Raw genomic sequence first — 27,306 nt, forward strand, 5'->3', positions numbered from 1 at the left:
TGTAAATAAGTGGTGTAAAAATGTAAAAAAAAAACCCACAAAGGGCACAAGGGACCAACCAAATGTGTGTGGTTTATATTTTTAAGGGGGTTGACTTTTAGAGCACATGTTCCAATACATCCCCTTATGATGTTTTATACATTTCACAAATTTCATGCATTTAAAAGGCGGAGTGCACAATGTTTGAAAGCCAATGTTGATATTTGAAATCACCTAAACAAACACGCCCCTACCCCAATAGAATCTGGACCTTCTTTTGATAGACCCGCCCCACACATACGCAACCCGGCAAGGATGTCGGTTAGTAGACACGGTCCTTACTGCTGATTGGCTATAAGTGTGTTTTGATAGTCGGCCCGTCTCCTTTTCCAAAGCGTTTTTCAAACATTGTGCACTCCGCCTTTAACTCACTCTATTGTATACTAATATTTTAAAGGTGCCAAAGAATGCATTGATACAATCTGTTACATTGTACTTTGATACCTACATAGAAGGTATTTAGCTTTATTAGGTGCAAAAAAAATCCAGATATGGTTTTTCATGTCCATTTCCAACCCTAGGATTCGCCCTCTAAAGAATGAAACAGTCTAATACTACCTTATTTTTTCCAAATAAGATACTTAATAATAGACCGTTTCATTTGTTTAATAATTTTGAGCTCTGCTCTGATTGGCTTTTTTTAGAGCAGCTAATTTCAGAAGCTTTGTGTGCATTCAGAAATCGGAAATAGACAGTTTTAAGTGGCAAGTAAATTTTTTTTCAGGATGTACCTGTAATTTCACTAGTCCGCCTCAACGCTATAGCATTAGCATATAGCACTCAGAACTTTGTTTTTAGCATTGTAATAACATTGTAATTAATTTAATGTGTAATTTAATGTTAGGGGCATACATCATGACAGTCGATGTTATGTTGAGATTGGTCTGTTTTCCATGCATGAGGTTTCCATAAGATGGAGGAAACGATCGTGTTTGAGGCTCACGATATGTCATTAACATGTACAAAACTCTTATTATTCATCTATTCCTAGGTAAACACAGTTTTACATTCTACGGCACCTTTAAGTGTAACTTATATCCCTCTTCAAAAGTTCTTTCAAATGAAATAAATAAAACAACAGTAAACAGAAAGGTATAGAAAAGGGAAACAATATTTCAAGCAGTAATGAGCAATAATTTTTAATCTAACTCTATGAAATGGCAAATGGCATCACAGGACATTTTAACTCACTAGAAAAGGTAGAAAATATAGTCAGAAAAGGACACAACATATTAGGAAACAAAAACACATGACACAAAACACTGTAGTGACGTGGAAATCTGGAATGTTCTTTGTGTGGATTTCTCCTCTCGCAAGTTTACAAGCTGTTGAGCTCTTGTAGTGTTTGATCCAGGACCTGATGCATCTCCAGGTTCTGTTGTTTTGCCTGACCTAGACCATCTGAAATAGACAAGCACTATGATTTACAAAAACATAAATTATAAATTATATATATATATTTCAGCAATAGAAATGCATCTTTGCTGGATGATGTAGGCCTACATTGCATACTGGACAAAACTCTACATATTACTAAAACATACAAGCTCTTAAAGTATCCTAGCACTACCGAAAGCATAAAACCATCTATAATGAGTTCATGTCATTCAGGGCATGGTCCAGCTCCTCACTGATGGCCTTGTATTTCAGTTTCTGAGTATAGAGCTCATCTGGAGGTCAAAGGTCAAGAGCACAGAAGAGAGGTGTTTCAGCCAAAGATGATGCATACAGGAAACAGGAAATAGCAGAAAATAAAGAGGAGACAGTGAGTTCAAGTTTAAGAGGATGAAACACAGGCTCTGTACTAATGTTTAGGGATAGAGCCATAATGAAGAGTATAAAGCATAAGGGACAGAAGCTAAAGCCTGCTTTTGCTCAAGTGTAAGGAGGGTTCACACTAAATACTTGACATTTTAGGTTATAATTGTTTTCAGTTTTTTCACAAAGCGACTGAAAAATAATTATATATGGTCACTATACCACTGCAAAAACAACATGTGATCCTGGACCACAAAAGCAGTAACAAGTCGCAGTAAGTATATTTGTAGCAATAGCCAACAAATACATTATATGGGTCAAAACAATTTTAGAATATGAAGTAAAGATCATGTCCCATGACGATATTTATGTATTCATATTTCAATATACATTTCCTTTTATTTTTGTGTGTAGATGCAGTTGCTAAGGATTTTCTCAATATTTAGATATTCCTGTCCTATCCTAACAAACCATACATAAATGGAAAGCTTATTTCTCCAGCTTTCAGATTATGTAAAACATTGACAATGTCAAAAAATTACCCTTGTTTTGTGGTCCAGGGTCACATATTATGATGGCATTTTGGCCTAAAACTCTTAATTCAATAATCTGGGTAATGGTCCTTATTAATCTCCTAGGACAGCACAGAACATCCTACCCAGGTCTAGGTGCCAAAACTGTTTATAAACGGGTTGAACAGGTCTAACAGCACACATGAACAAACAGAACAAAGGTTAAATTCCAGCTGTCTGTATTGGTGACATCATTCGCTGGAAATTTACAATAGTGAGGGAGTAACATTCAGATAGAGCCATATAACAGAGGGAGGGAACCGCTTACCCTCCAGGTCATCGATGGTCTTTTCCAGTTTGGCCACCGTCCTTTCTGCAAACTCAGCACGAGTTTCAACCTACAGGGAAAGGGAGAGAGAAGTAAAGAAGAGGAGGACGCAATGGTTTAAGGATGACCTGAAACCTACTATACACAACAGAGAGATTATGGGCCAGATTTACTGTGCAAATTTTAATTTTGTTGTTAAATAACGACTGCCTGGATTTACTTAAGTGGATAACTAGCGCTGAAAAGGTGTGGTCAAGTTATTTTTGCGATTGACATTATTGCATATGCATTTCTAAAAGTTTCCCTTTCAGACACAAAATTTATGGGAGGAGATTATTTAAATGATTCGCGTAACGCGATTTACTAATGTTTACCCTGTAAAACCTAACAGTTAACTCAACTCAAACCATTTAAGCAAACCGGCTGCGTCAGGCCATTTAAAGGAACAGTATGTAGGATTGTGGCCAAAACTGGTATTGCAATCACAAACTTTGTGGCTAAAACTGGTATTGCAATCACACAGTTGGTGGCCAATACACAAAATGACAACATAAACATCAGCTGAGGGCTGCAACTCCACTTTTTAAATGACAATATCCTGGCCAGACCACTGTTGTCAGTGATATAAGTATTTGAAATGAAAATGATTTCTTAATGTCTAGTGACATATCAGGGCCATTTTATGTTTAATTAATATAAATTTCTTACATACTGTTCCTTTAAGTTTCAAAACACATAAATTGAAGCACCGTGAACCTGAGTCATGTGCAATTATGCACCCATGTTCAAGTAGTGTGAATTTAAATATAAGTGCATAACTGCATATGACTCAATTTGTTTAAGTTCACAGTACTCAAATGTATGCGTTTTAAAACTAATGCAACCGGTTTACTTAAATGGTTTGAGTTGAGTTAACTTTTAGGTTTTAAAGTGTATGCGTGTATTTGCGCCATTATTTAACATCGAAAAAAGTCTTTAATCACTTTGCACTTGAAATGGCTGAAATTGTAGCTGGTAGGAGGGGGCATCACAGAAATCAGAGAGCGTGTGGTACAAGGCAGAGGATTTTTTAAAATGTAACCGTTTATTTCGAATGCCAGAGGAACATATTATTCAAAAATATTGTTTGCCAAGCCATGTTATTTTTTTGTGCTGGAGGAAAAAGAGGAGTAACTAAGAGAAGTCACAAAATACCAGATCGGGGCTCCAGACTAACTTTTTTAACTAGGAGCACATTGCCCCCCAACTGAAAATTTTAGGGGTGCAACCAGAAAATGTAGGAGCACACACCAAAAATCTACATGCGTACCAAATACAGTATTACTAATAAATACTTTAATGCTAGATGCAGAAAGTACAATGTGCTGTTTTAAATTCAGTGTCACATCACAAAAAAGAAATTTACTGGTCAAACGTGCAACTGGATGTAAAATTCAGTGGCACACTCTCAAATTTTCGTGGCAAAATGCCACCATTTGGTGGCAGTCTGGAGCCCTGCAGTTGTTTCAAAACTTTTTGTAAACCTTTTTATTTTGTCCTCCACTTTCCCCATGTACTATGTCTTTGTTACCTGGGATTTCACACCCCAAATTTTCAGCCTTGATGTCCATGGTGCTGAACTCAAGCGCATCAGGTGTTGGTGGATCACACGCACCTGATCACCTCTGCTTATGTGCGACCCTCAATTAATTTGCACTGCTTTTAGTAGATTGCATTGGTCGTTATGGAAATGAACTGTTGCGTCGGTGTTATTTATTTTGCGCCTTTGTAGTAATTAACCCGCAGATATTACCACTCCCATCAGCGCTTTTTTGGAATTGCGCTCCCGCGATAATTTGCCACGTTTAGTAAATCTGTCCCTAAATGTGTTGTTGCTTTCCAAGAGGCTGTTTACACCTGGTATTAAGATGCGTTTTGGTCAACCGGATGACGCTAAATACAGGTGCAGCTCGTCCACTTTCAACCAAATCCAGATGTAGTTATAAACGCATTCGACCAGATTGCTTTTGTAGTGTAGACGCACATGTGGTTGAATGGCACAAAAGACTGCGTACTCTCCGGCTATTGATCTAATGTGATGTACCAAGCAAGATGTTTTAACACCAGAATGAACCCACAGTATTCAACGCAGTCTTTAGACTTTCTTTGATAAAACATTTTTGTTTCATTCTGCGTGTGAAAGTTGGCCAAGCGTATTTCATCAATTGCTTTGAAATATCAGAGAAAGCTCTTACATATACAAAACATTGTGCAGCATGTTTACTCAAAGCACAAATAGACCCTGACATAATATTAGTGCGAATATTAGTGTGTTGACCTGTTGACATGTTTATAGGTACCCGAGTAATAACACATCTGGCCTTCCGGCATAAACATTCAAAGGAATCGCTAGCATACGGGATGAAGTCAGTTTTATTATCGTCCCCTTGAGATAAAAGTATTGTCAACAACACAACACTTGCATGTTAGGAAACATAACCACATGGTTGTAATGTGTTGCCAGAGCCTTTGGATCTGCGTTTAGGTACTTGCTTGAAGTGTTTTCCTTGACCAAAAACCTGAATCACAAAACACTTTCTTGGAAAAGTATTACGATAAACAGACATGTGTGTGTGTGTGTGTGTGTGTTTTAGGTAAAAGTCACCCACCTCTTTCAGTTTATCACCGAGAACTTTGATCTCTTCTTCAAATTTGTCCTCCTTATCCGAGTACTGCAGATGTACAAATGGTAAACAAGCAAAAACAAAAGGCAAACACTAACAGGTATGCATGTGCAAGTACAAATGTGAATTATGGGTTATTGGAGGTCAGCTAACTCACCTTGTCTGATTGGGCTTCTAAAGACTTGAGATTGTTGGTTACATTTTTTAATTCTTCTTCCAGCTCTGCACCTTTACTGTACAACATATCAACAAAATACTCTTCACTTTCCACAATGTGCCCCATGGACAGGTTTATGGTCAAGCAATATTAAATATGCTGGACATATGGCAAGTTTTTAACATTTTGTTTACTGTTAATCATCTGATAAGCACTTAAAGGATTACTCCACTTTCATAAAAAATCTGATAATTTACTCACTCCCATATCATCGAAGATGTCTTTTTTGTTCAGTCAAGAAGAAGCCTAAGTTTTTCGAGGAAAACATTTCAGGATTTTTCTCCATACAGTGGACAGTATTGGATCTCAAAAGTTTACATTGAGAGAAGCACTTCCCTGCCAATGACGAGTATTTCCGGCTTTCCACAATAGCGCTATTATACACCAGGTGGAACTTTCGCAACTTATAAAACCCAGAAGTATCGCCCTAGGGCAAACAGCTGTATGTCTGTGTAAGTTTTGAGGATCGCTTTGAATTAGATCTCTATCAAAAGTCCTTCACAAAAATTATCGGAGCTTTTGCTCAAAATGTGATGTTTTTGAAGAAACCTACACATAGTGAGAGGTGATAAAAAGAATACTAGGGGTCTGTTCTTTCGTTTGATATATTGTATGTTTATATATTTTAAGGAAAATATTTTCTGAAAGGCATTAAACTTGCTGGCTGGCTGGATACTTAAACTCTGGCGAGGAAAGAGTTAAAATGATCCACAATTGTGCATTTCACATATGTAATGCGTGACCTTTCGACGTGATTACGCAATACGTAAGGTAGCGCTGGCGCATCACACAGCTAGTGCAAGACGAGAAGTTGTGGTTTAAAGGTGCAGTGTGTAATTTTTAGAAGGATCTCTTGACCAAAATACAAAATAATATACAAAACTATATTATCAGTGGTGTATAAAGACCTTTCATAATGAACCATTATGTGCTTATTACCTTAGAATGATAAGTTTTTATCTACATACACCGAGGGTCCCCATACATGAAAGTCGCCATTTTTTGCCAACACTTTTCTACAAAAGCCCTTAATGGACAAACCTTTTTTTACTTAATTGTCTCCGACGATGACATGTTTGTCTGGTGCCGGCTACCGTAGGTTTTCTATGCGTTTCAAAAGCGAGAGGTGAGCAGTGGACTGAGCCGTTGGTTGCAATTCGCAACCTCACCACTAGATACTGCTTAAATTTACACACTGCACCTTTAAAAGTACTTTTTGACGATATTGGTTTCGGTTGGCATCGTTTTAGAGCCCTTTAAAGCTGCAATGAAACTGTAAACTGTTGAGCTTCACTGTATGGAGAAAAATCCTGGAATGTTTTCCCCAAAAAACTAATCTCTTCTTGACGGAACAAAGAAAGACATAAACATCTGGGATGACATGAGGGTGGGTAAATTATTAGGATTTTTTAAAAATGAAAGTGGAGAAACGTTACATTCACATAGGCACAAGCGTTGACGCTTCCCATTCACTTTTAATGGGTGATGTCATGCGTTGCCGAACTGAATTGTGGATCCGTTGGCGCCGCGTCACGGCCGTTGCTCGCAACAAAAATTTAACATTTCTCATTTTTTCAAACGGCAATGTCTGCGTCAGCCAATCAGATCACCTTATCCAAAAACCTGCCGAGCCAGCCAATTACGTTTATGGCAGACCGAAGCATGTTTGGCGGCCACTGTGATTGGCTATTGGCCATGCTTCAAACAAGCCTTCTATCAAGTGTTAACGCTTCTGTCCCGTGTGAATGTACTGTAATCCTTTATCGTGTTTATTAATTACACCAAGCTTTTGTTAAAACTTCTAAAAAACAAAATGTAAAAACATATATTTGATTGAAAAAATTTTTGACTTAAAACAAGAACTTAGAACAGCTCATTAAGGCTCAGTAACTTAATCTATTAACTAGCTGGTTAGCTAAAGACACAGTATGAATGTACAAACAGTTCAGCAATCTCTGCTCTCTCTTCTGCCCTTTCTAATTCGCCCTCCAAAATGACCAGCTTTCGAGCGACCTGCAACACACACCCACACACACCTCTTCAATACACAAATTACTCATACAGGAGGCAATACTTCAAAAGAGAAAGACACAAAATAAAAATAGATACTGCTGGGTCTAACCTCCTCGTATTTCCGATCGGCCTCCTCTGCGATGTGTTTGGCTTCTTTGAGCTGCATTTCCTGAATCTCCATCTTTTCCTCATCTTTCATCGCACGATTTTCAATCACCTTTATGCCTCTAAGAAAGTACACCCACAGACAGACCACAATCTTTTGGTCACTAGTAATTCTCATAATTCACAATTACAGTGTTATTCCTAATAATCAACGTTATTTTGTGTATTTGGTATAATGTAACGTGTTCACGTGGTTTACGGTTAAAAACACATTATTTTTCACATACTGTACATTATTGTAGCTCCAGATTTCACTCCCTTCCTGAAACGCATAGATTTGAAAAGCCCCGTGTCCCTGATTGACCAGCTAATCTGTACGTTGTGATTGTCATGAATACCTTTTGACGTCAGCAGGAAATGTTACGCTCCTTACCATGTTTGAAAGATTCGCTCACAATGCAATGCTAACAGGAGTTAAGGGCTGTGAGTCCAACCGGGAGGAAGTATGAAAATGTCGGTCTTTACTACATCACCAATCCCAGGAAGTAAACTGTTGCATACAATAGCCTCTTTCACACAGTAATTCTGGTAAATTACCATGAATTTACCAGAATGAATTTACCAGTAAATAAATACAAAAATGTGCTGTTCACACACACAGTGGCGTTCCGTTATTTTACCAGTAAGACATCATTCACACATCAGTATCAAAATATCGGTAAATTCATTGAGAAAGCGGAAGTACCTGTAGCACGCGGCAAGCTCAGTGTTGTATTTGTAAACAATCCACGTCGTTCATATCCACGGTCCGTATTTTGCTGTTTTCACGTCTGTGGTAAACAATCGCGAAGTTGCTCATGACCAAACAACATTGAATGAGACGACGTCAAACCGAAAATGCATTTTTAACAACACTACTGTTTGCACGTTGGCTTCACAGAGGGCGAGCTAAGGACGTCGGCAATTCGGCGGTAAGCTGTTTTAAACAACTTTGGTGAAGAAATGTGGACGTAAACTTTAGGTGTGCTCAACTTTCAAGCAGCATGTGTGTGGAAATGTCAGTAAACACTGCGGGGGTAAACGCGTCATCTGTATTAAAACGCTATGATTGGCCCGAAGCTGTCAGCACGGTCTGACGTCGTCCGTTCTAAATGCCGGTAATCCTATAATTTTCGTTCACACATAGCGCTTACTGGTAAATTACTGGTAATCTTACAACCTGTCTTACTGGTAAATTGGGAGCACTGATTTACCGGAAAGGTTCTGTTCACACATGATCTGTTAACTGCAATTTACCAGTAAATTACCTGTAAAGACTGTATGTGTGAAAGGGACCAATCTGTGTGTTTGTTGTAGAAATTAGATTTACGTTGGAGATGATAACTCGCGTCATCGTTTACTTTGGGGGTTGTACCTTTTGCATATCGTTATTGTACTAATACACACTTACACATCAAAGGAAATGTAAAAACGTAAATCGGACATTACGTTCTCTTTAATAGTTTTGAATGAGCTATAGTTTGTCTAAACATTTTATGGGTATCAAATATCAAATGGGTATTTATAGGTACAAAGGGTGATACACTTTCAAAAAAGTACACCTCAAAGGTACATATCTGTACATAAATGGTAAATATTAGGAGCTTTTTACAGTCCTATTGACAACTTTTGTATCTTTGTTCTGAGAGTTTAATGAAAATGGTGATCAATAAGTGCCGTTGTACATTATACCAAAATCATTGGTACTGTAAAACATCACTGTTTGCAAGGATTATCTGATATATATATATATTGACCTCTCACTCTCATCAGCCACTTTCTCAGCCTCCTCTAGTTTCTGGAGAGCGGTGGCCAGTCTCTCCTGAGCCCGGTCCAGTTCATCCTCCACCAACTGGATCCTGCGGTTCAACGATGCCACCTCACCTTCTGCCTGTACAAAAAGAGAAACAAATGGCAGGTGGATGTTAAGTAAAGTGGTTGAAGTTCACGACTGGAAACCTGAATGTTGCTGGTTCAATCCTAGGGAATAAAGCATGCACCAAAGCACCAACCAACATTAATTGAATTTTTAAGGTCACGTTCTTCCTGATCCCATTTTTGAAACCCTAGTTAGTCCCTGTGTCTCAATTCATTCCCTAGCTCCCGAGGTCGTGAATCAGTATATCGTGTACACAGGTTCGGGCACTGGTAAGGACCCTAGCTCACTTGACATTGGGACAATGTTCACTTATTTTTCTTTCACGTGGCTGCTTAAGCGCGTTGTGATCACTCACAGCTGTTACTCAACAACAACCGGTAAAACCAACATTTCTCTGACTTAATTTTAAACAGTACATTGTGAAAAACGATGTCATTATTCGCTTACATATCCATGCATAAAATTGGAGGAATATAATTACATTTTAAATGTATATTTTTTTACAATTTTAAATAAATACTATTATTTTAAATATTGAGTAGATTGTGGTTCCTTACTGTGTACCGATGAGTGTGTATATTTAAAATGAAAGCAAACGGTTGTCTTTTTAAAAGTTCTGTCATATTTCATAAAGTTTATTGAGATGGGTCACGTGATTTTCGGTTGGCGAGCTTCAAAAAGGTCACGTGATTTCCGGTAAGGGAACATAGGGACCATCGATGCTCACTGGCTTTTGCGTTGCATTATGGGAATTTTTAGGGAACGAACGTTCCAGTGCACTGGACGGATTTTGCGATTAAGACAGCCCTTAAAATGGCCGACTCCCTGATCAGTGCCCTGACTACTGAAAAAGGGAGCTGATTGAGACACACGGAGTGTGTAATGTTGCCGGTTTGGACTACAGCCCTCTACTTCCTGCTTTAATGACGTCAGTAGAACAGTTTTTTGACTAAACTCCGCCACAGGAATACGTCAGTCGCCAGCTAAGCTAACGACAAGCTAAGCTAACGACAAGCTAAGCTGCTGTTGAATCACAACACACTAAACAAACTACACAATCAGAACTCGTTACGTATTTCTTAAGGAGGGACTTCATAGAACAAGGAAGACATCAGCCCGTTTTTAGGACAGTGAAACAGCGGTATACAGATAATAGATTTTGGCTAGATTGCAAACACATTTCTTTCCATTTACCAGATTTTACCATATTTACATCCAATTCCACAGATTATCCAAAACAATCAGAGACCCAGTAAAAGTGAATCGGTGCCGTCAAAGACGCATGCTGTACTTCACATTTAATTTTACTTTGTCTAACCCCACTGAACATGTGCCGTTCATTTATTCTTAAGCGTAAGATGTAAGTGAATCACATTTGAGAGTATTTGCCATCATGAGTATGACTTTCAAATGTGAGATTCAGTTTCATTGCAACAGACAAAACCTAATGACCATTTTAAGGTCATCAGCGGTTCCTGAATCAGCAACTTCCTGAGATAAGAGCAAACATCTGCTGTCTGACTGTCTCTTTCCTTTTCTCTTTTACATACTTACACATCTGCAGTGCCACTAACAACTGACCCTATAAATGAATCATGGACAGGATCATTATAAAATAATCATAAACTGAGTGTGGAGAGCAAAACAAGTCATATCAATAGAATCAGAGATGGTTTGAAGGTTCATTCTTTCAGTTTTACTCATTTGAAAGAGAGATGTTTGCTTTGGCAACGCCCCCTTCCTGTTACAATGAATTCATGCAGCCTGCATGCCTCACGCCATATAAGGTACTGAAAGACGCATGAGATTATCATATCATTATGACTCTTTAAAGACTACATCAAATCAGAATAAAAATAACAATATTTATCCCATGAGATAAAATCTAATTCACACATATTTTCAGTTTTGTTTGGCTTACCACATTACATAGTTTAAAACGTCAATATAGTGTACAGTTCCAACACTAACATTTAACATTCATCTATTCATCTATAGGGAAATACAGTTTGTCTAGATATAGAGCCAGAATAAACCCAGTGGCCGGTTCTGTCTAACAATGCCTGCCTCTGTCTGCACTTCATACTGGACTGTGTGGTTGAATTCAACTTTGTCCTGCCTGTCTATTCTGTAATGACATACAGGGAGTGCTAGTCGACATGAAACAATGTTCACAACGCACACTTACTAAATAGACTGTATTTATGTTGAGTTCAAAATATTTTCCAACAATCTTCCTGTCTCTCACACAACTGTATTTCCATTGCAGTTGGCATGGTAAGTTGAGGGCATACTGTAAGCATAGAGAAGTGATGCTATTGAGAAAGGTATTATTAGTCTTGATTGCTCTAGATGCAAAACCTCATAGAAATGATGGTGCTGTGAAGTTATAAGAAAGCCAGATGTTTGTCTTTACGATGTCCCATGGAAAATAAATTATACCTCTTTGAAATCTCTCAAGTGTGACTTGAGCAACTGAGATTTCTAGCCATCTGAATAGGAGGAGCTCAGATGCAAAAAGCCGCAAGGCGGCACCTCCGTCAAAAACTGCATTGATTTGTTGGCAGAATCCGCCAAATACCATATCGACTTGTTGGCGGAATCTGCTAAATGCCACACGATTTGTTTGCAGAATCTGCTAAATGCCACACCAATTTGTTGTCAGAATCTGCTAAACACTGCATTGATTTGTTGGCAGAATCCTTGGCAGAATCCGCTAAACACCACATCAATTTGTTGGCAGAATCCGCTAAATGCCACACCGATTTGTTGGCAGAATCTGCTAAATGCCACACCAATTTGTTGGCAGAATCTGCTAAATGCCACACCAATTTGTTGTCAGAATATGCTAAACAGCAGAATCCGCCAAACAGCACATTGATTTGTTGGCAGAATCCGCTAAATACCACACCGACTTGTTGGCGGAATCTGCTAAATGCCACAAGATTTTTTTGCAGAATCTGCTAAATGCCACACCAATTTGTTGTCAGAATCTGCTAAATAGCAGAATCTGCTAAACACTGCATTGATTTGTTGGCAGAATCCTTGGCAGAATCCGCTAAACACCACATCAATTTGTTGGCAGAATCCGCTAAATGCCACACCGATTTGTTGGCAGAATCTGCTAAATGCCACACCAATTTGTTGGCAGAATCTGCTAAATGCCACACCAATTTGTTGTCAGAATATGCTAAACAGCAGAATCCGCTAAACAGCACATTGATTTGTTGGCAGAATCCGCTAAACGCCGCATCGATTTGTTGGCAGAATCTCCTAAATGCCACACCGATTTGATGGCAGAATCTTCTAAATGCCACACCGATTTGATGGCAGACTTTGCTAAACGGCAGAATCCGCTAAACAGCAGAATCTGCTAAACACTGCATTGATTTGTTGGCAGAATCCGCTAAATGCCAAATCGATTTGTTGGCAGAATCTGCAAAATGCCACACCGATTTGTGGTCAGAATCTCCTAAACAGCAGAATACGCTAAACAGCAAATAGATTTGTTGGCAGAATCCACTAAACACCACATCGATTTGTTGGCAGAATCTGCTAAATGCCACACAAATTTGTTGGCAGAATCTGCTAAATGCCACACCAATTTGTTGGCAGAATCGCCTAAATGCCACACCGATTTGTGGTTAGAATCTGCTAAACAGCAGAATATGGTAAACAGCAAATAGATTTGTTGGCAGAATCTGCTAAATGCCACACCAATTTGTTGGCAGAATCGCCTAAATGCCACACCGATTTGTGGTAAGAATCCGCTAAACAGCAGAATCTGCTAAATACCAAATAGATTTGTTGGCAGAATCTGCTAAATGCCACACTGATTTGTTGGCAGAATCTCCTAAATGCCACACCAATTTGATGGCAGAATTTGCTAAACGGCAGAATCCGCTAAACAGCAGAATCTGCTAAACACTGCATTGATTTGTTGGCAGAATCTGCTAAATGCCAGATTGATTTGTTGCAGAATCTGCCAAATGACACACCGATTTGTGGTCAGAATCTGCTAAACAGTAAATAGATTTGTTGGCAGAATCCGCTAAACACCACATCAATTTGTTGGCAGAATTCTATACGGCATACCGATTTGTTGTCAGAGTCCATTAAATGCCACACCAATTTGTTAGCAGAATTGGCTAAATGGCATGCTGACTTTATGCACTTGGCAAAAATAGAGGAATTATACAAAAGCGTCATGAATTCATTTGAATTAACCATCTCATAAAAACGTACAAATTGCCATGACATTGTGTATGGAATATCATGAATCTAATCACAGCAAAAGCAAAATCTTTTTTAGCAAAACAATTTGTCCTTTATAACTGCTAGATGAAATGGTGCGAGCTAACATTAAATGTTTCATTATAAATGAAAAATATTGCTTAAAAAAATAATTGAATAAACTATAATAACGCAACAAGATTTGCCATCTGGATTAAACGTTTAGGCCTAAAATATTATCACTTGACATGCACACTACATTCCATCACATTCTCCAAATTAACTTTTGATTTACCGTGGGAAACACACATTATATGGAGACAGAATAGCTTCAACAGAGAATTACTCATGAGACACAGAGACAGTGGGAGGGGTGGTAAGTGGATCGGCTCAAAGCAAATCTACTGGCAAACATTTCAGTGGACGTTTTGCTGTGTCTGTAACGTATAAGATCAAGGGGATAAGCCAGATCACAGGATTTTCTCCAGGCCCCCTGGTGTACAAATGCACAAACACTTCAGATCATCACATCTCGTTTGTAAGTCTGTTGGTGCAAAACCATATGGAGGACAAGACATTCAAGTTGAGTATTTCAAAGAGATACAAGAGCTGTGTGAAAGCACACAGTAATGAAGAGCACAGGAAGAGAAGAGGTAAAGTACGCAATAGGTGTCACATCCCCAGCTTCCTGTGGACAGCGGATTCCAGGAAAGGCGCTGCTGTGGTGGTGTATTAGCGGTCTGTTTCATCAGTTAAGAAACCAAACATGCTTAAATAAAGCTGCTTTGTACACCCTCCCACATGGCCAAATTCTGCCTGTTCCCTTTAGCTTTGTCAAATCATAACATGACATTTGCTTGTTCACTAATCACAAAACATTGCCATACAAAGAAACATGTCCATCATAAAACAGACCTGAACAAGCAGAAAAAAAGAAAAAAAAAAACGAGGGCTGCACTAGGGGTGTATTGCAATCATGGACTGTAAAAAATTATGGACGTAGTGTCCGTCACATCACACATAGGTTTGTAAAGAGCTTTTTTGAAGCCAATAGTTGTCATCGTGTCACAGGGACGTGGGTGAAGCTGAAGTGCTGACACCAAACCACGCCTGTATAGCTCGATGGTAATTACAGCAGTGTCAGTTCACCTGTCACTCAAGTGGCCACGCCCTTAATTATGCAGAACTTTAAAGGTAGGGTAACACATTTTGAAAAATGCTAACGGTAGCCGCCTAGCAATGAAATCCCGATCCCACCCTCAAGTCAAATCGCCATCCAAAGTCACGCCTCTTTCAAAACGCATGAACACGCACAGATCAGACGGTCACATCTCAATCTCATGTCTCACTCTCATTCAGCATTGAGAAAACTTTGCAGTACAAAGTCGAATAACACTTCCAAAATAACCAAACAACTGGTTTACATCAGAATTAGTTTAAGCACACGTTCGGTTGTGTAGACGTAGTAACTAACTTCGTTACGCTAATCCGTAAACGAACACAAATTTCATAAGCAACACAATGTTTCAAAAAAGTAGAATATCTGAATCCATCTCAATACAAACATATCGCGTACCTACCTTACCAAAATAAAAAGTTCAACGACTCTTTCAGACCCTTTGCCTCCTGCAGCTGTTTCATCTCGTGGTAAAGCAGTAAAGTTACTGATGTTCATTTGGGTTTTTGCTCTTGCTGATCCAGGCAGTTTTTGCTGTTGTTGTTATAAAAGATGCCTTTAGTTTTGTGCCTCCTGTGTAGGTTGTCAATTTAGCAGAAAAGTTTGCTGTTCTCACTGTTTACAGGCAGGAGGTGAGCGCCCGTGAACGCGCTGATGACGTATGGTGTCTGCGTGGACTTGCTGCGTGGTTGGCATTCAAATTACGCTTACGTATGAGGGACAAAAATGGAAACGTCCGTTCGGACCGAAATCTATGATTTGTTGAACATTTTTTGGTCATACGCCTTTCACAGATAACATAAATTTCTACAAATACATTTAAACAACTTAACACAGTGATTGCTATCAGGATGTAAGGAGACTTTTAACCAGCATAACAAAAAATGTTTCAGGATCAAATCTGTTACCCTACCTTTAAGGCTTAATATAATTTAAACAAATGAGTTACAAAAAAATTTGCCACCCTCAAAGTTGTCATGAAGGGCAAAATTAGCTATAAAGACCAAAAACACTTTTTGTACCAGATTATAAACATATTATTTTTTTGCTGTAAAGTTGGGCATTTTAAAATGGGCCCTCTAGCGGCCTGTCGATAAATTGCACTTCTGTGTTGGCTTCACGATAGAGATATGAAGCTTGCCCCTTGATTGCAATATTCACATTTGTGATATTTTGATAATTTAGATATACTGTATCTTGCAGCCCTAGAAAAAAACATTGTTGGGAATTTTACACGTTCCAAATTTTTACAAGAAACCACGCTTTAAAGCTTACAATAGAGGTTTTCCAAACCCATCATATGAGAGGCTGACAGACTATATTTTACATGATTTAAGACCTGGTTGCCTGAAGCCTTTTTACACCAGAAAACTGGGAATACCAGAGCTAACCGTTACTCAGGGTTTTTTATAATTTATGATGGCAGAGAGACCCGACATATAATGAACCTTTAGTGAGGGACCTCACTAAAATGTATATCTATTTTCCATATTTTGTATGAAGAATCGTTTAAATTCTGTTAGATAAAAACAATTGTGATTTAACAAAGACACCAAACTGTTTACAGACTTAAATAATTGGATAAACAGAAGACGTTCACAATTTTTGCTTTGTCCTTTTCCTTGAAATGTTGTGGGGACTTTCTGGGGGGACCCCTGTTCCCTTACAAAAATAACCATGTTTTTTTTTTTTTTTTTTTGAGGTAAAAGTGTAGTAACCATGTATTTTTGTGTAATTGATTACTACTAGCAAAACCATGGTTTTACTACAGTAATCATGATTTTTTGGTTTTAACTGTGGTAAAACCATGGTTAATTTAACCCACTCTACTCTATAACATAGGTATGTTTATTTTAAAAAGTTTTAATAAATTTTTGTGTATGGCTGTTAAACGATTAATATTGATTAATCGCATACAAAATAAAAGTTTGTATTTGCATACTATGTGTACGTACTGTATGCAATTATTATACCCACACATTCATGTATGCGTTTAAGAAACATATACATGTGAATATATATTTATTTATATTTGTATATATTTTATATCAATCTAAAATTAAATATTAAACACACACATATATATATATATATATATTTTTTTTTTTTCTTAAATGTATACATGTTTATGTGTGTGTGTGTGTGTGTGTGTGTGTGTGTATTTATATACTCATAATAATTACACACACATCACACACACACACAAATGTTATGCAAACACAAACTTTTATTTTGTATTCAATGAATCAAGATTAATCGCTTGACTGCCCTACTTTTGAGTAAGTAGTAGTACATATTTTAAAGTTTTATCTGCATAAAAATAATTGAACTATTTTTGCCCAGAAAATATATAGTTAATTTAATACATTGAGACATTACATGGGGTAAGTTGTACTGCTTTATGTTGGCACTGATTTGAGGAAGAAAACCCTTTTGATATAATATACTAGCACAAACATAGACATAAACTATTGTTTAGGGCAACATATATTGTAAATAAAAGTGTAAATATATACAAACATGATAAAATACATACAAAAAAGCCTGTAATCTGACTTTTGAATAAAAATGAAACATCTAAAAAGTTTTCACGTTTTGCAACCCATGTGACAACAAGCCCCAGCCTCTCATATTTTTAACTTCAATGAACTTTGAAAGTGTGATATAAACAAAAGAGATAAAGTGTTTTGTGAGGATTAGACAAAGGTGTATCTCTCACTTTCTCTCGCAGACCTCGTTCATTGTCCAGTTCTCTCTGTAGATCCTGAGCTCTGTCCTCGGCATCATCCGCCTGCTGCTGCAGGGACTGGATCTTCCTCTTCACCGACTCCAGTGAGTTTATAGACATCTCCAAAACTTTAGACCGATCAGCTGCGCAATATACAAACTCGCAAAACTTACAAAGAGTTTTGTAGCCTGCAGATCGGGGTTAGATTTGTCTTTGCGTCTGTAAAAACGTCGCAAACTTCGTTCCCATTTGCTCGTCGCTGACTTCTGAGTTGCAGATCCTGGGAAAGGACAGGAATGCGTAAGAAAGTCCAATCCCAGGAAGAAGATGCTGGTTTCAGATGACATCATGAGGGGGTGGTCTTCCTGCTTGACTTTTGCAACAATTATGTGCTGACTGCTGGACATATTTGGTAGGCTATTTCTTATGAATGACCACTGGTGGGTGAGTAACAACCTAAAAACTCACTGTAAATCACCGTATGGGAATAATAACATTTTTGGTAGATCTAAGCAGTGCTCATGGCGAAGTTTCAGAAAGATTGGCTTTCCGTAGATGAATTAAGTGTTATGTTTTCGATAACGTAAAGTTTAAGCTTTGCTTTTGTTGACGCTAATGAAAGGGTGCGTTAGCGTACAGCAAACATTAACACTTTGCAGGTGGCCATCAAAAGTTAAATAGATGCATGACATGAGACCAATCACAACTCGGTATGCAAATTCATTCATCGGAAGAGACTAATCACAATCCAGTATGCAAATAAGTCCAGCAAAGAAGACCAATCGGGTACTGCTCTCAGCAAAAGCGCGAGTATCACAGTTCAGTGCCGCAGGGATGACGTATTTTTTTAACACAACTTTTATGAATTTTGAAAGTTGTGTTTATATGTGAAGATTATCTTTTTGGACAACACGTGTAAAACTTTTGTTAAACACAGCTTATTTATTACGATAATACAGGAGAAATTAATGGGCATTTTAGCAAGGGCCAAGGGAACCGCTTACTTCCGGGATTGGCCTACAAAAATACGTCACGTCATCCCTCCCTGCGGCGCTCATGACTATTAATAATAAAAAAAAAAAAACTATTAATAATTTTTCAAGGCTAACTGGAAACGAATGGTTTTTGTAGTTTACACAGATCGTAAACCATTAAAATCAGTTGAGAAATGTAAACGTTATTGTGCTTTTAATCCAGAAAAACTGCAGGGCTCTCGGTCTTGCCCTCTCCAATATGGCGACTCTTTTGACTCATAGCAGCAAAGTTAATTCTAACAGTAAATAACAAAAAGTCAATAAAAGATTTTTAAATCTCAATTTATATAAAGTATTAACGTTTGTGCCACAGGGCTGTCAAATGCTTTATTCTGATTGGTTGAGAAATGTGTCACAAGTATGTATTATTTTTCAAAATGCCTGACCTGTCAAATGTTTTAAATAAACCACCAAAGCAATGTCTAATTGCTGGTAAGTGGAATAATTGACTCCGGTCCTTTGAATTATTTGAAAATAATGCATTACAACATTGGGTGTGCATTATATATAAATAATTTAACAGTCTGCCTTCAATTATTCCTTACATAAGATTGTAATAGAATTAAATACACTTTTTTTCTATTCCCATCAAAGTACTACAATATAAATGACCCATTGATAGTAGGCCTATCTAAAACACAATGGTGAAACAGTTTTGGAGCACCATTGACTCCCATATTAGGAAATAATGTCTTGGAAGTCAAACGTGCGCTGAAACTGTTTGGTAGAGACATTGCTCAAAATAAACATCTTCCTTTGTGGTTAGCAAACACATTTTTTTACAGATTTGAAACAATATGAGGATGATGACAGAAATGTTTTATTTTGGGGTGAACTATTTTAAGGGACCATTATAAGGGGGTTTAGGCACTCCACCAACCGTCCTCTAACCATGGTAAAATCACAGTAAAACACAATCCATGACAGCCCTGAATAAGTGTGATCTAATAAAAGTATTGAAATATAGTTACTGCAATGCCTTTTTTTGTGGTTAGTAAATTTCAGCATATGTGGGAGTATTTCATAGGTTTAAATGAGCTGCAGATGGCAGGGGTATGTGAACGTCTGTGTTCTCCCCCCAGTGGAAGGGTCTCAGAAAGTTGGAGGCATTAAACTCATGCGTACAGAGTTCATTGTTTGCCTTAGTTGAATTCCTTACATTCCTGGGCTGCGTGCTTGTGTGTGTGTATGTATACTGTATGTATGTGTGGTAGTGAGCAGAAGCATATTATTGCTTTGTATAGAGATACTAAAGTACACAGGTTTAAGAGATTACAGTGTACTGCAATGTACAAGTACTACATTTATCAGATTATCCGACATATCCAACATTTATATTGAGTTTTGATTATTAAAACATCTTTGTTAAAGTTATAAAATATTTCTAACATTCTGTATTTTGCATAGCTTGATTTGCAATTGATTCCAGTAGAGTTTGAGCATGTTACTTATTTAACTTTGTGATGCTTGAAGCCAAAAATGATCAAACAAATTTATTTAATATTTGTTTCTCACTGTATGCTTAGTTATAAAGAAAACCGGTCCATGAATATTTGTTTTTTGTGTGCGATCCTTATAACAAAGAATTTGTTCATATGGGTTTGGAATGACATGAAAGTGAATACATTTTATCATTAAAGGTAATCGGTTCTTTTATGAAGTTTAATCTCTCTCGCCATTTAAAAGAATGCAAGCCCTGCAGCGAGAGAGACGTCACATCCAGACGGTTTTTAATGTTTTGCGTTTGTGCAGGTCTGGCTCGCATGCTTTGTGGTTTAATTTGTCTCCCTGTGGGTTTCAGAGGTGGTTCTCACTTTAAATATCCATTTCCTCTGCACGAGAGCCAGGACTCTTGAGGTTGTTACAGTGAAAAAACCCTGATAAATTCAAGTGAGCCTTCGCTAGTAAATTTTAGACTGAGAACGTTGGACGTCTCTGGGCGTCTCGTATCAGAATGAGTGGGAAAGACATTTATTCAGGGCTGTCAGCAGTAGCCGGAGAGGAATGCGGGAAACTTTATCTTCCAAGTTTTTTTCACGTAGAGTTGCCGACATGCTCTCACTGTGATTAAGGCATCTTTGGCGCTGGAATGGGAACAATTTGTCTGAACCTTCCCATCGAAGCCAGGTGCAAAGATTTACTCTGGTGCCACATGCGTTTGAAAGCTGTGAGGATGCAATTACGGTGATTGCTGTTTTTGATGTTGGGCTTTAATTGAATAAGGACTCCAAGTGACAATTTGCTTAAAAACTACTTAAAGGTATAGCGGAGGATTTTCTCGAATTTAAGAAAAGAACCGCCTTCTTCACTTTTTTTTAAAAATGCAATTGCGCAACACTCCTGATTGACAACTAGGAGGACCAATTGTCTTGATGATCCACCCGGAAAAAGAAAATTCTCCGCAATACCTTTAAGAATTCACTAGGAAATTATTCCTCCATACAGTCTGTCATCATCCTTTTTTTTGTAACAGCAGAATGTTTTCAACAACCAATGAAATGTTATTTTTTATATAACAATGGTCTTTCAAGAGAAATGATTTGTGACCGTGTACCACAAAACTGGTTTATTTGTAGCAATAGCCAAAAATACAATGTATGGGTCAAAATTATTGCATTTTTAATGCCAAAAATCATTAGGATATGAATATCATGTTCCATGAAGATATTTTGTACATTTCCTACCGTAAATATATTAAAAATATATTTATCATTAATATGTGTTGCTAAGTCTTTACTTGGACAACTTAAAGGGTTAACTACAAAATTAAAATTTTATCATAAATCACTTACCCATATGTCGTTCTTAACACTTTTTTTTTAAATTTAGTTTTGATAAAAACTGGGAGGCTTGTGACAGTCCCATAGACTGCAGTTTAATTTTCACAATCAAGACCAGAAAAGAACGAAAGACATCACCAAAAAGGTCCATGTGCCATCAGTAGTTCAATAATAATATCATGAAGCGACGAGAACACTTTTGTGAGCAAAGATAACAATATGAACAATTTTATTGGACAATTTGTTGGTGGTTCAGTGCACGTTCACGAGCAGACTATGGGCACATTTTGCTGACGTCACATGCTGATGTAGTTGCCAGCATACAGACATAGAATACGCGTCGCTGGCAAGTAATTTGTGCATTTAAACAAGCTGTTTAAGTATTGTTTACAAAGTTTGCATAATGGCTTAAATAAAAAAGAAACAAAACGATGCATCTGCTCGTGAACGTGCACTGAAATACCAAGAAGAAAAACAAATTGTTCTTTGCGCACACATACTGAGCCCCTAAGGTGACATTGGAGTAAAAAAATCTAAAGTTTAGTTTCATGTGGTCACACGATAGTTTCACGTGCGCATGCAAAAGTTTCATGTGAGCACGCGAAACTAAACGCGGTAATTTCACGTGCGTGAGCGAAAGTTTCAGGTGAGCGCGCGAGTTTCTCGATAGTTTCACGTGTTTCTTTCTTCAGAGGCCTTTCTCTTCTTGTCATACCATTTGTAGACACTTTTTCTCTTGTGACTCTCAGACATTTTGAAAAAAAACGGTGAGAATGCAAGCTTCAATGAATGGCTGAAACTGTAGCTCACCACACATATACACCTAAAAGTGCACATGTGCAGAAAGCAAACCTAGGAACGAGCACGTACGATGGTCTTAGGTAAACATATCACGTGGTATAGTCACAGAATATTTTGCTAATTTTTCCGTGGCATCGTCACAGATCTCCGCATTTTTCCGTGGCCGTACCACGGACTTTCTTTTCCATGTCATTTTCACGGATTGGTTACTCAACTGTTTTGTCCTATTTTCTTACCATTGTCGCTTCAGTTTAGGATTAGATTTTCATAAAATGACATCCTTACCCAAACCCAACTCTAACCCTAACGGCAGGCGACAATGGTTTAGAAATCAGAAAATATAAAAGAATAAATCAGAAAAAATCGTATAAACCAATCCGTCTATGGGACAGTCACAAGCCTCTTGGTTTTCGTCAAATATATCTTAAAAATGTGTTCTGAAGACAATTGAAGGACTTGGTGGTTTAGAACAAAACAAGGGTAAGTGATTTATCATAAAATGCTAATTTTTGGGTGAACTAACCCTTTTAAAAGCAATTTTCTCAATATTAAGATTTTTTGCAGCCTCAGATTCCAGATTTTGAAATAGTTGTATCTCAGTTAAATATTGTACTATCCTAACAAACCATACATCGATGATGTATAAATCTCATTTTTAAAAATATTGACCCTTATGTCACATTAAATTACAAATAGCGTGCGGTGCTTAAATACTTACGTCTGCTGCCTTTTTCTCAGATTGTTCCAGTTTCTCCTGAGCGTCTTTGAGAGTTTCAGAATATTTGTCCAGCTCATCTTCTGTTCCCTTTAGTTTTTTCTGCAAAGCAATCAACTCGTCTTCCAGCTAATACAGTGACAAAAACAGATCCACAGATGTTAATAAACTGTTTCCAGGTAAACTTAACAGTTGCTAAGGTGTTCCTTGGTGGTTGCTATGGTCTTTTAGGTCATTGCAAGGCAGCTGGAGGATGCTAAGGTGTAGCTCAGCATTTGTTACTGTGTTCTATGTGGTTGCTATGGTAATGCTAGGATGTTAGGTGGTTGCTATGATGATCTGAATGGTTGCTATTGCATTGTTAGGTTATTGTTTGACAATTGATTGTATTATTGCTTGTCTAACGATTGTATCATTTTGTGAAGGGACATTTGGTTCTTGAAAGATGCTATACAAATAAACATTATTCTTTAGGGCACATCCTTCTGAACATTAAAATGATATCATTGTTTGAGCACACTCATTTTCCAGTATGTTGATAGCTGTGTAAATGCTAAAAGGCCCATCTGCACAAACTACATAACTCCAGCAGGCCTTAAATATCTACACACAGCTTAGCATTATTAGGCTGTGATCAGTGAATCTGTCCGCGGAGACTCTGATATGTTTGTCTGCGCAGCTGCTGATGGAGATGAAAGTTAAACAGTAGTGCCATCTGCCACTGTTTAATGTAATTATGAGCCTGTTGAAAGCGGATTTATGTACATATGTAAGGTGGATGTGTCTTTGTCCATATGAACTGGAATTCTGTTTGTCAAATAAAATTTTAAAGCCCTGGAAATTTTTGAGAATTTTCACTTAGATCCCGTCAGTGTAACATGACAAAAAGATATTGCTTGACAGCTGTTGCTGATGCTGCATCAGGTTGTTTATAACGCGAGTCATTCTAATAAAAAGTCTGCATAAGGACTTCACGGTATTGAAGAAAATGCCACATTCAAAAACTTGATTAATGATGCGATATATAATGTACAAATCTTTTAAAATCAGTTTAAATAATAAAATGGATTTAAAGGGATAGTTCACCTTAAAATGAAAATTCTGTCATTTTCTCATCCTCATGTTGTTCTAAACCTGTATGAATTTCTTTTTTCTGACGAACACAAAAGAAGATATTTTGATAAATGATGGTAAACACACAGTTGACAGTACCCATTAAATTCCATCATGTTTTTTATTCCTACTATGGAAGTCTATGGTCACTTACTGCTGTGTGTTTACCATCATGTGACCATAGATTTCTATAGTAGGAATAAAAAACATGATGGAATTTAATGGATACCGTCAACTGTGTGCTTAACATCATTTATCAAAATATTTTCTTAGTCATTTATCACAATACTTACAAAATATTTTTTCTACTATGGAAGTCAATGGTCACTATCTGCTGTGTGTTTACCATCATTTCTCAAAATATCTTTTTTTTTGTGTTCATCAGAAGAAAAAATCATACCGGTTTAGAACAACATGAGAATGAGTAAATGATGACAGAATTTTCATTTTAAAGTGAACTATCCCTTTAAAAACAATCAGAGGCGGACACTACTTAATTAGTTTTACTTTCTACATAAAAGTCAATTTTAATGTATTCGTATTTTATCAGTGTTTTTCTGTGGAAAACATACATTCCAAAGCATATTATCATAATTTTTACTACACTACATTTAATAATTTTTACGTTTTTGATTTATATTTAATATTTAAGTACATTAAACATCTAGTATTTTTTTTACTTTTACTTAAGTAAAAAGTACTTTTGTACTTTTACTCAAGAAAATAAAAGTACACAATTTTTATGTAATTAGGTATTAGGTCAATTTTAATATGCAATATAAAAGGAATACACAGTATGATTCTATGCTTTAGAATGTAGTGAACATTTTTTAGTAAAGTGAAGTAAATTTTTTCCCAAGACAAACACTCTGATAAAGCACAGATGCTTGGAAAATTTACTCAAAGTACTCAAGTAGTGTCCGCCTCTGAAAAAAATATACATATATATATATGTACTTTTTAAAGCATTAAAGGTGGGGTGCATGATCTCTGAAAGCCAATGTTGATATCTGAAATCACCTAAACAAACACACCCCTACCCCAATAGAATCTGGACCTTCTTTTGATAGACCCGCCCCACACATACGCAACCCAGGCAACGGTGTCGGTTAGTAGACACCCACCTTACTGCTGATTGGCTACAAGTGTGTTTTGGCACTCGGCCGACTCCCTTTTCCAAAGTGTTTTTCAAAAATCATGCACCCCGCCTTTAAAATAAATTAGTTATTGCAAACTATTCTGATATTGCGCTAATTTTGGCTCTTGTGACCCTAGTCTGCACTTTCTCCGCCTCTTAAACAACTTTTTTGTGCGGTTGACATCACCCTGACCTTTCATTTTTCAACCATTTTTTAACCAAGTCATATAGAAATAATGTTCACCATCTGAACGGTTCTTGATAATTAAAATCAAATCCCATCTCATAATATCCTGTTTTACTTGGAAATGCATAACATGAGTGTTACATTAAATCATAATGTAGCTCAAAATGTAACATTTTGAGTTTTAATTGGAATACAAATAAAGTTCACTAAAATTATCAAAAGGAGCATGAAATGTTTATAACACAGGCATGTTGTAGTTTTTAGAATAATAAGAGATGGTTCTCCAGAGACCTGTAAACAAGCCCAACGGACAGCTGTAACGGTTCTGGATTATTTCTGGTTGTCTCTATTGCCCTCAATGATTCCCTGTTGGGTTTTGGTGATTGAAGGAATCTCTGGGAAATCTAAAATGAAGCCACAACCATAGGTCCCTACATGTCAAAAAACATTACTGTGCAGTTAAAAGTTTGCACATCGTACAACTTTGCACATAAGGGGCATTTGGGATGCTTTAAATAGTATCGATGGAGATCGCAAATAACACTCATCCCCAAGCATGTGTCCCCTGCTATATATCAATGTAGCAAAGTAATACCAACTGACACATCACTGTAGCATGATGATACTGTACTTAAATATACTGTAAGAGTTATTTCTCTCGTCATTGAAAGAAGATTTAAGTCTTTTCAACTGAAATCTTGTATCTGGGCCCACATCCAGCACTCAGCTGTTTACACTTTTCTTCTGCAGCTCTCTGATCAGATTCAGCCTGCTCCGCCCGGTCGATGGCATTCTCCTTATCCACCTTAAGCATCTGCATCTTCTTCTTAATGGCCTCCATTCTTCCCTTTGTGCTTTGGGTGTCTGTACTGACAGGGAACTAAGGGGAAACCTGAGGCAGAGAGAGAAATAAAAGAGCTTTTGCTTGTCAGATGAGGGGATGAAGTCCACCCGCAATGACGCCAGAGAGAGGAGGGGGTGTACTATGAAATGTAATGCTGTTGTGGATGGAGACGAGACCCTCAGACTACCCTGTCTGAACCCCTTCCTTAACACACACACTTTTACAAACACATTAAATGTGTGGTTTCCCCTCCCCAACTGCAACCTTTACCCAAGAAATGTCTCAAAGGCATCTGATTCCCATATTTGGTCTTCTACTAGAATCAAGACATATCTTCTAGCTAAACATAACTTGCTTGAAGTCAAAATAAAACTTAAGTTTATTTGAATGTGCCTGGTTTTATTATTAGCATGTATTATCAGTGCATGTTATTTTATGGAAGAACTGTTTTCAAAATCTCTTAAATGAGCAAGGCACAAACTATTGTGGGGTTAATTGTAACCCAGATCTTTTACATATTACACAGGGTTAAGCAATCTGTGCTTTTGGTATTTTTCTCTTACTGACAGAAGCAAATATGTGAAAAGGTTTGTTGTGTTTTTATTAGGATATTGGACAAAGAGTGTTTTGGAGGCATGAAAGTACATTTCATGAAGTTAGCATGGAAGTGACTTAAACTGCAATTCACCAGCTGGCCACTAGAGACTGGCTCCAAAAAAAGAGTCAATCCCATAGACCTCCCACTCCATGTTAAAATGCCCAACTTTACAGCAGAAATAAATATGCTTACAACCTGGTACAAAAAGTGTTTTTGGTCTATATAGCAAATTTTGCTCATCCGTATAAATGATTTAGCCACTCTTTCCCTGCCATAGACGAGTTATCTCGTCAATTAAGAGAAAACATTTGCATGAAAAAACCTGTTCCTAATGAGTTTTTATGGTTATCTGTAATACCGCGATTATTCACTAGATGGCCACTAGATTACCCAATTTATAAAAAA

General features: G+C 37.4%; 1 protein-coding gene across 2 annotated transcripts; it reads right to left on the reverse strand.

The window, feature by feature from the left end:
• Positions 1-822: 822 nt before the first annotated feature.
• Positions 823-26,314, reverse strand: LOC129443180 (tropomyosin alpha-4 chain). 2 transcript variants are annotated; one of them, XM_073857177.1, is made up of 9 exons: positions 26,184-26,314; positions 23,025-23,147; positions 9,432-9,565; positions 7,640-7,757; positions 7,460-7,530; positions 5,458-5,533; positions 5,286-5,348; positions 2,638-2,707; positions 823-1,440 (listed from the first exon to the last, which is right to left on the reverse strand). In XM_073857177.1, the coding sequence occupies exons 1-9, from the start codon at positions 26,298-26,300 to the stop codon at positions 1,358-1,360; spliced, it is 855 nt and encodes a 284-aa protein (XP_073713278.1). In that variant the 5' UTR covers positions 26,301-26,314; the 3' UTR covers positions 823-1,357. The 2 variants fall into 2 exon arrangements, with proteins under 2 accessions (XP_073713278.1, XP_055059602.1); XM_055203627.2 differs by lacking the exons at positions 23,025-23,147; positions 26,184-26,314 and adding an exon at positions 17,683-18,019.
• Between the last annotated feature and the right edge of the window lie 992 nt (positions 26,315-27,306).

This window comes from Misgurnus anguillicaudatus, chromosome 2 (genome assembly GCF_027580225.2).
Source record: "Misgurnus anguillicaudatus chromosome 2, ASM2758022v2, whole genome shotgun sequence".
Classification (NCBI taxonomy): domain Eukaryota; kingdom Metazoa; phylum Chordata; class Actinopteri; order Cypriniformes; family Cobitidae; genus Misgurnus; species Misgurnus anguillicaudatus.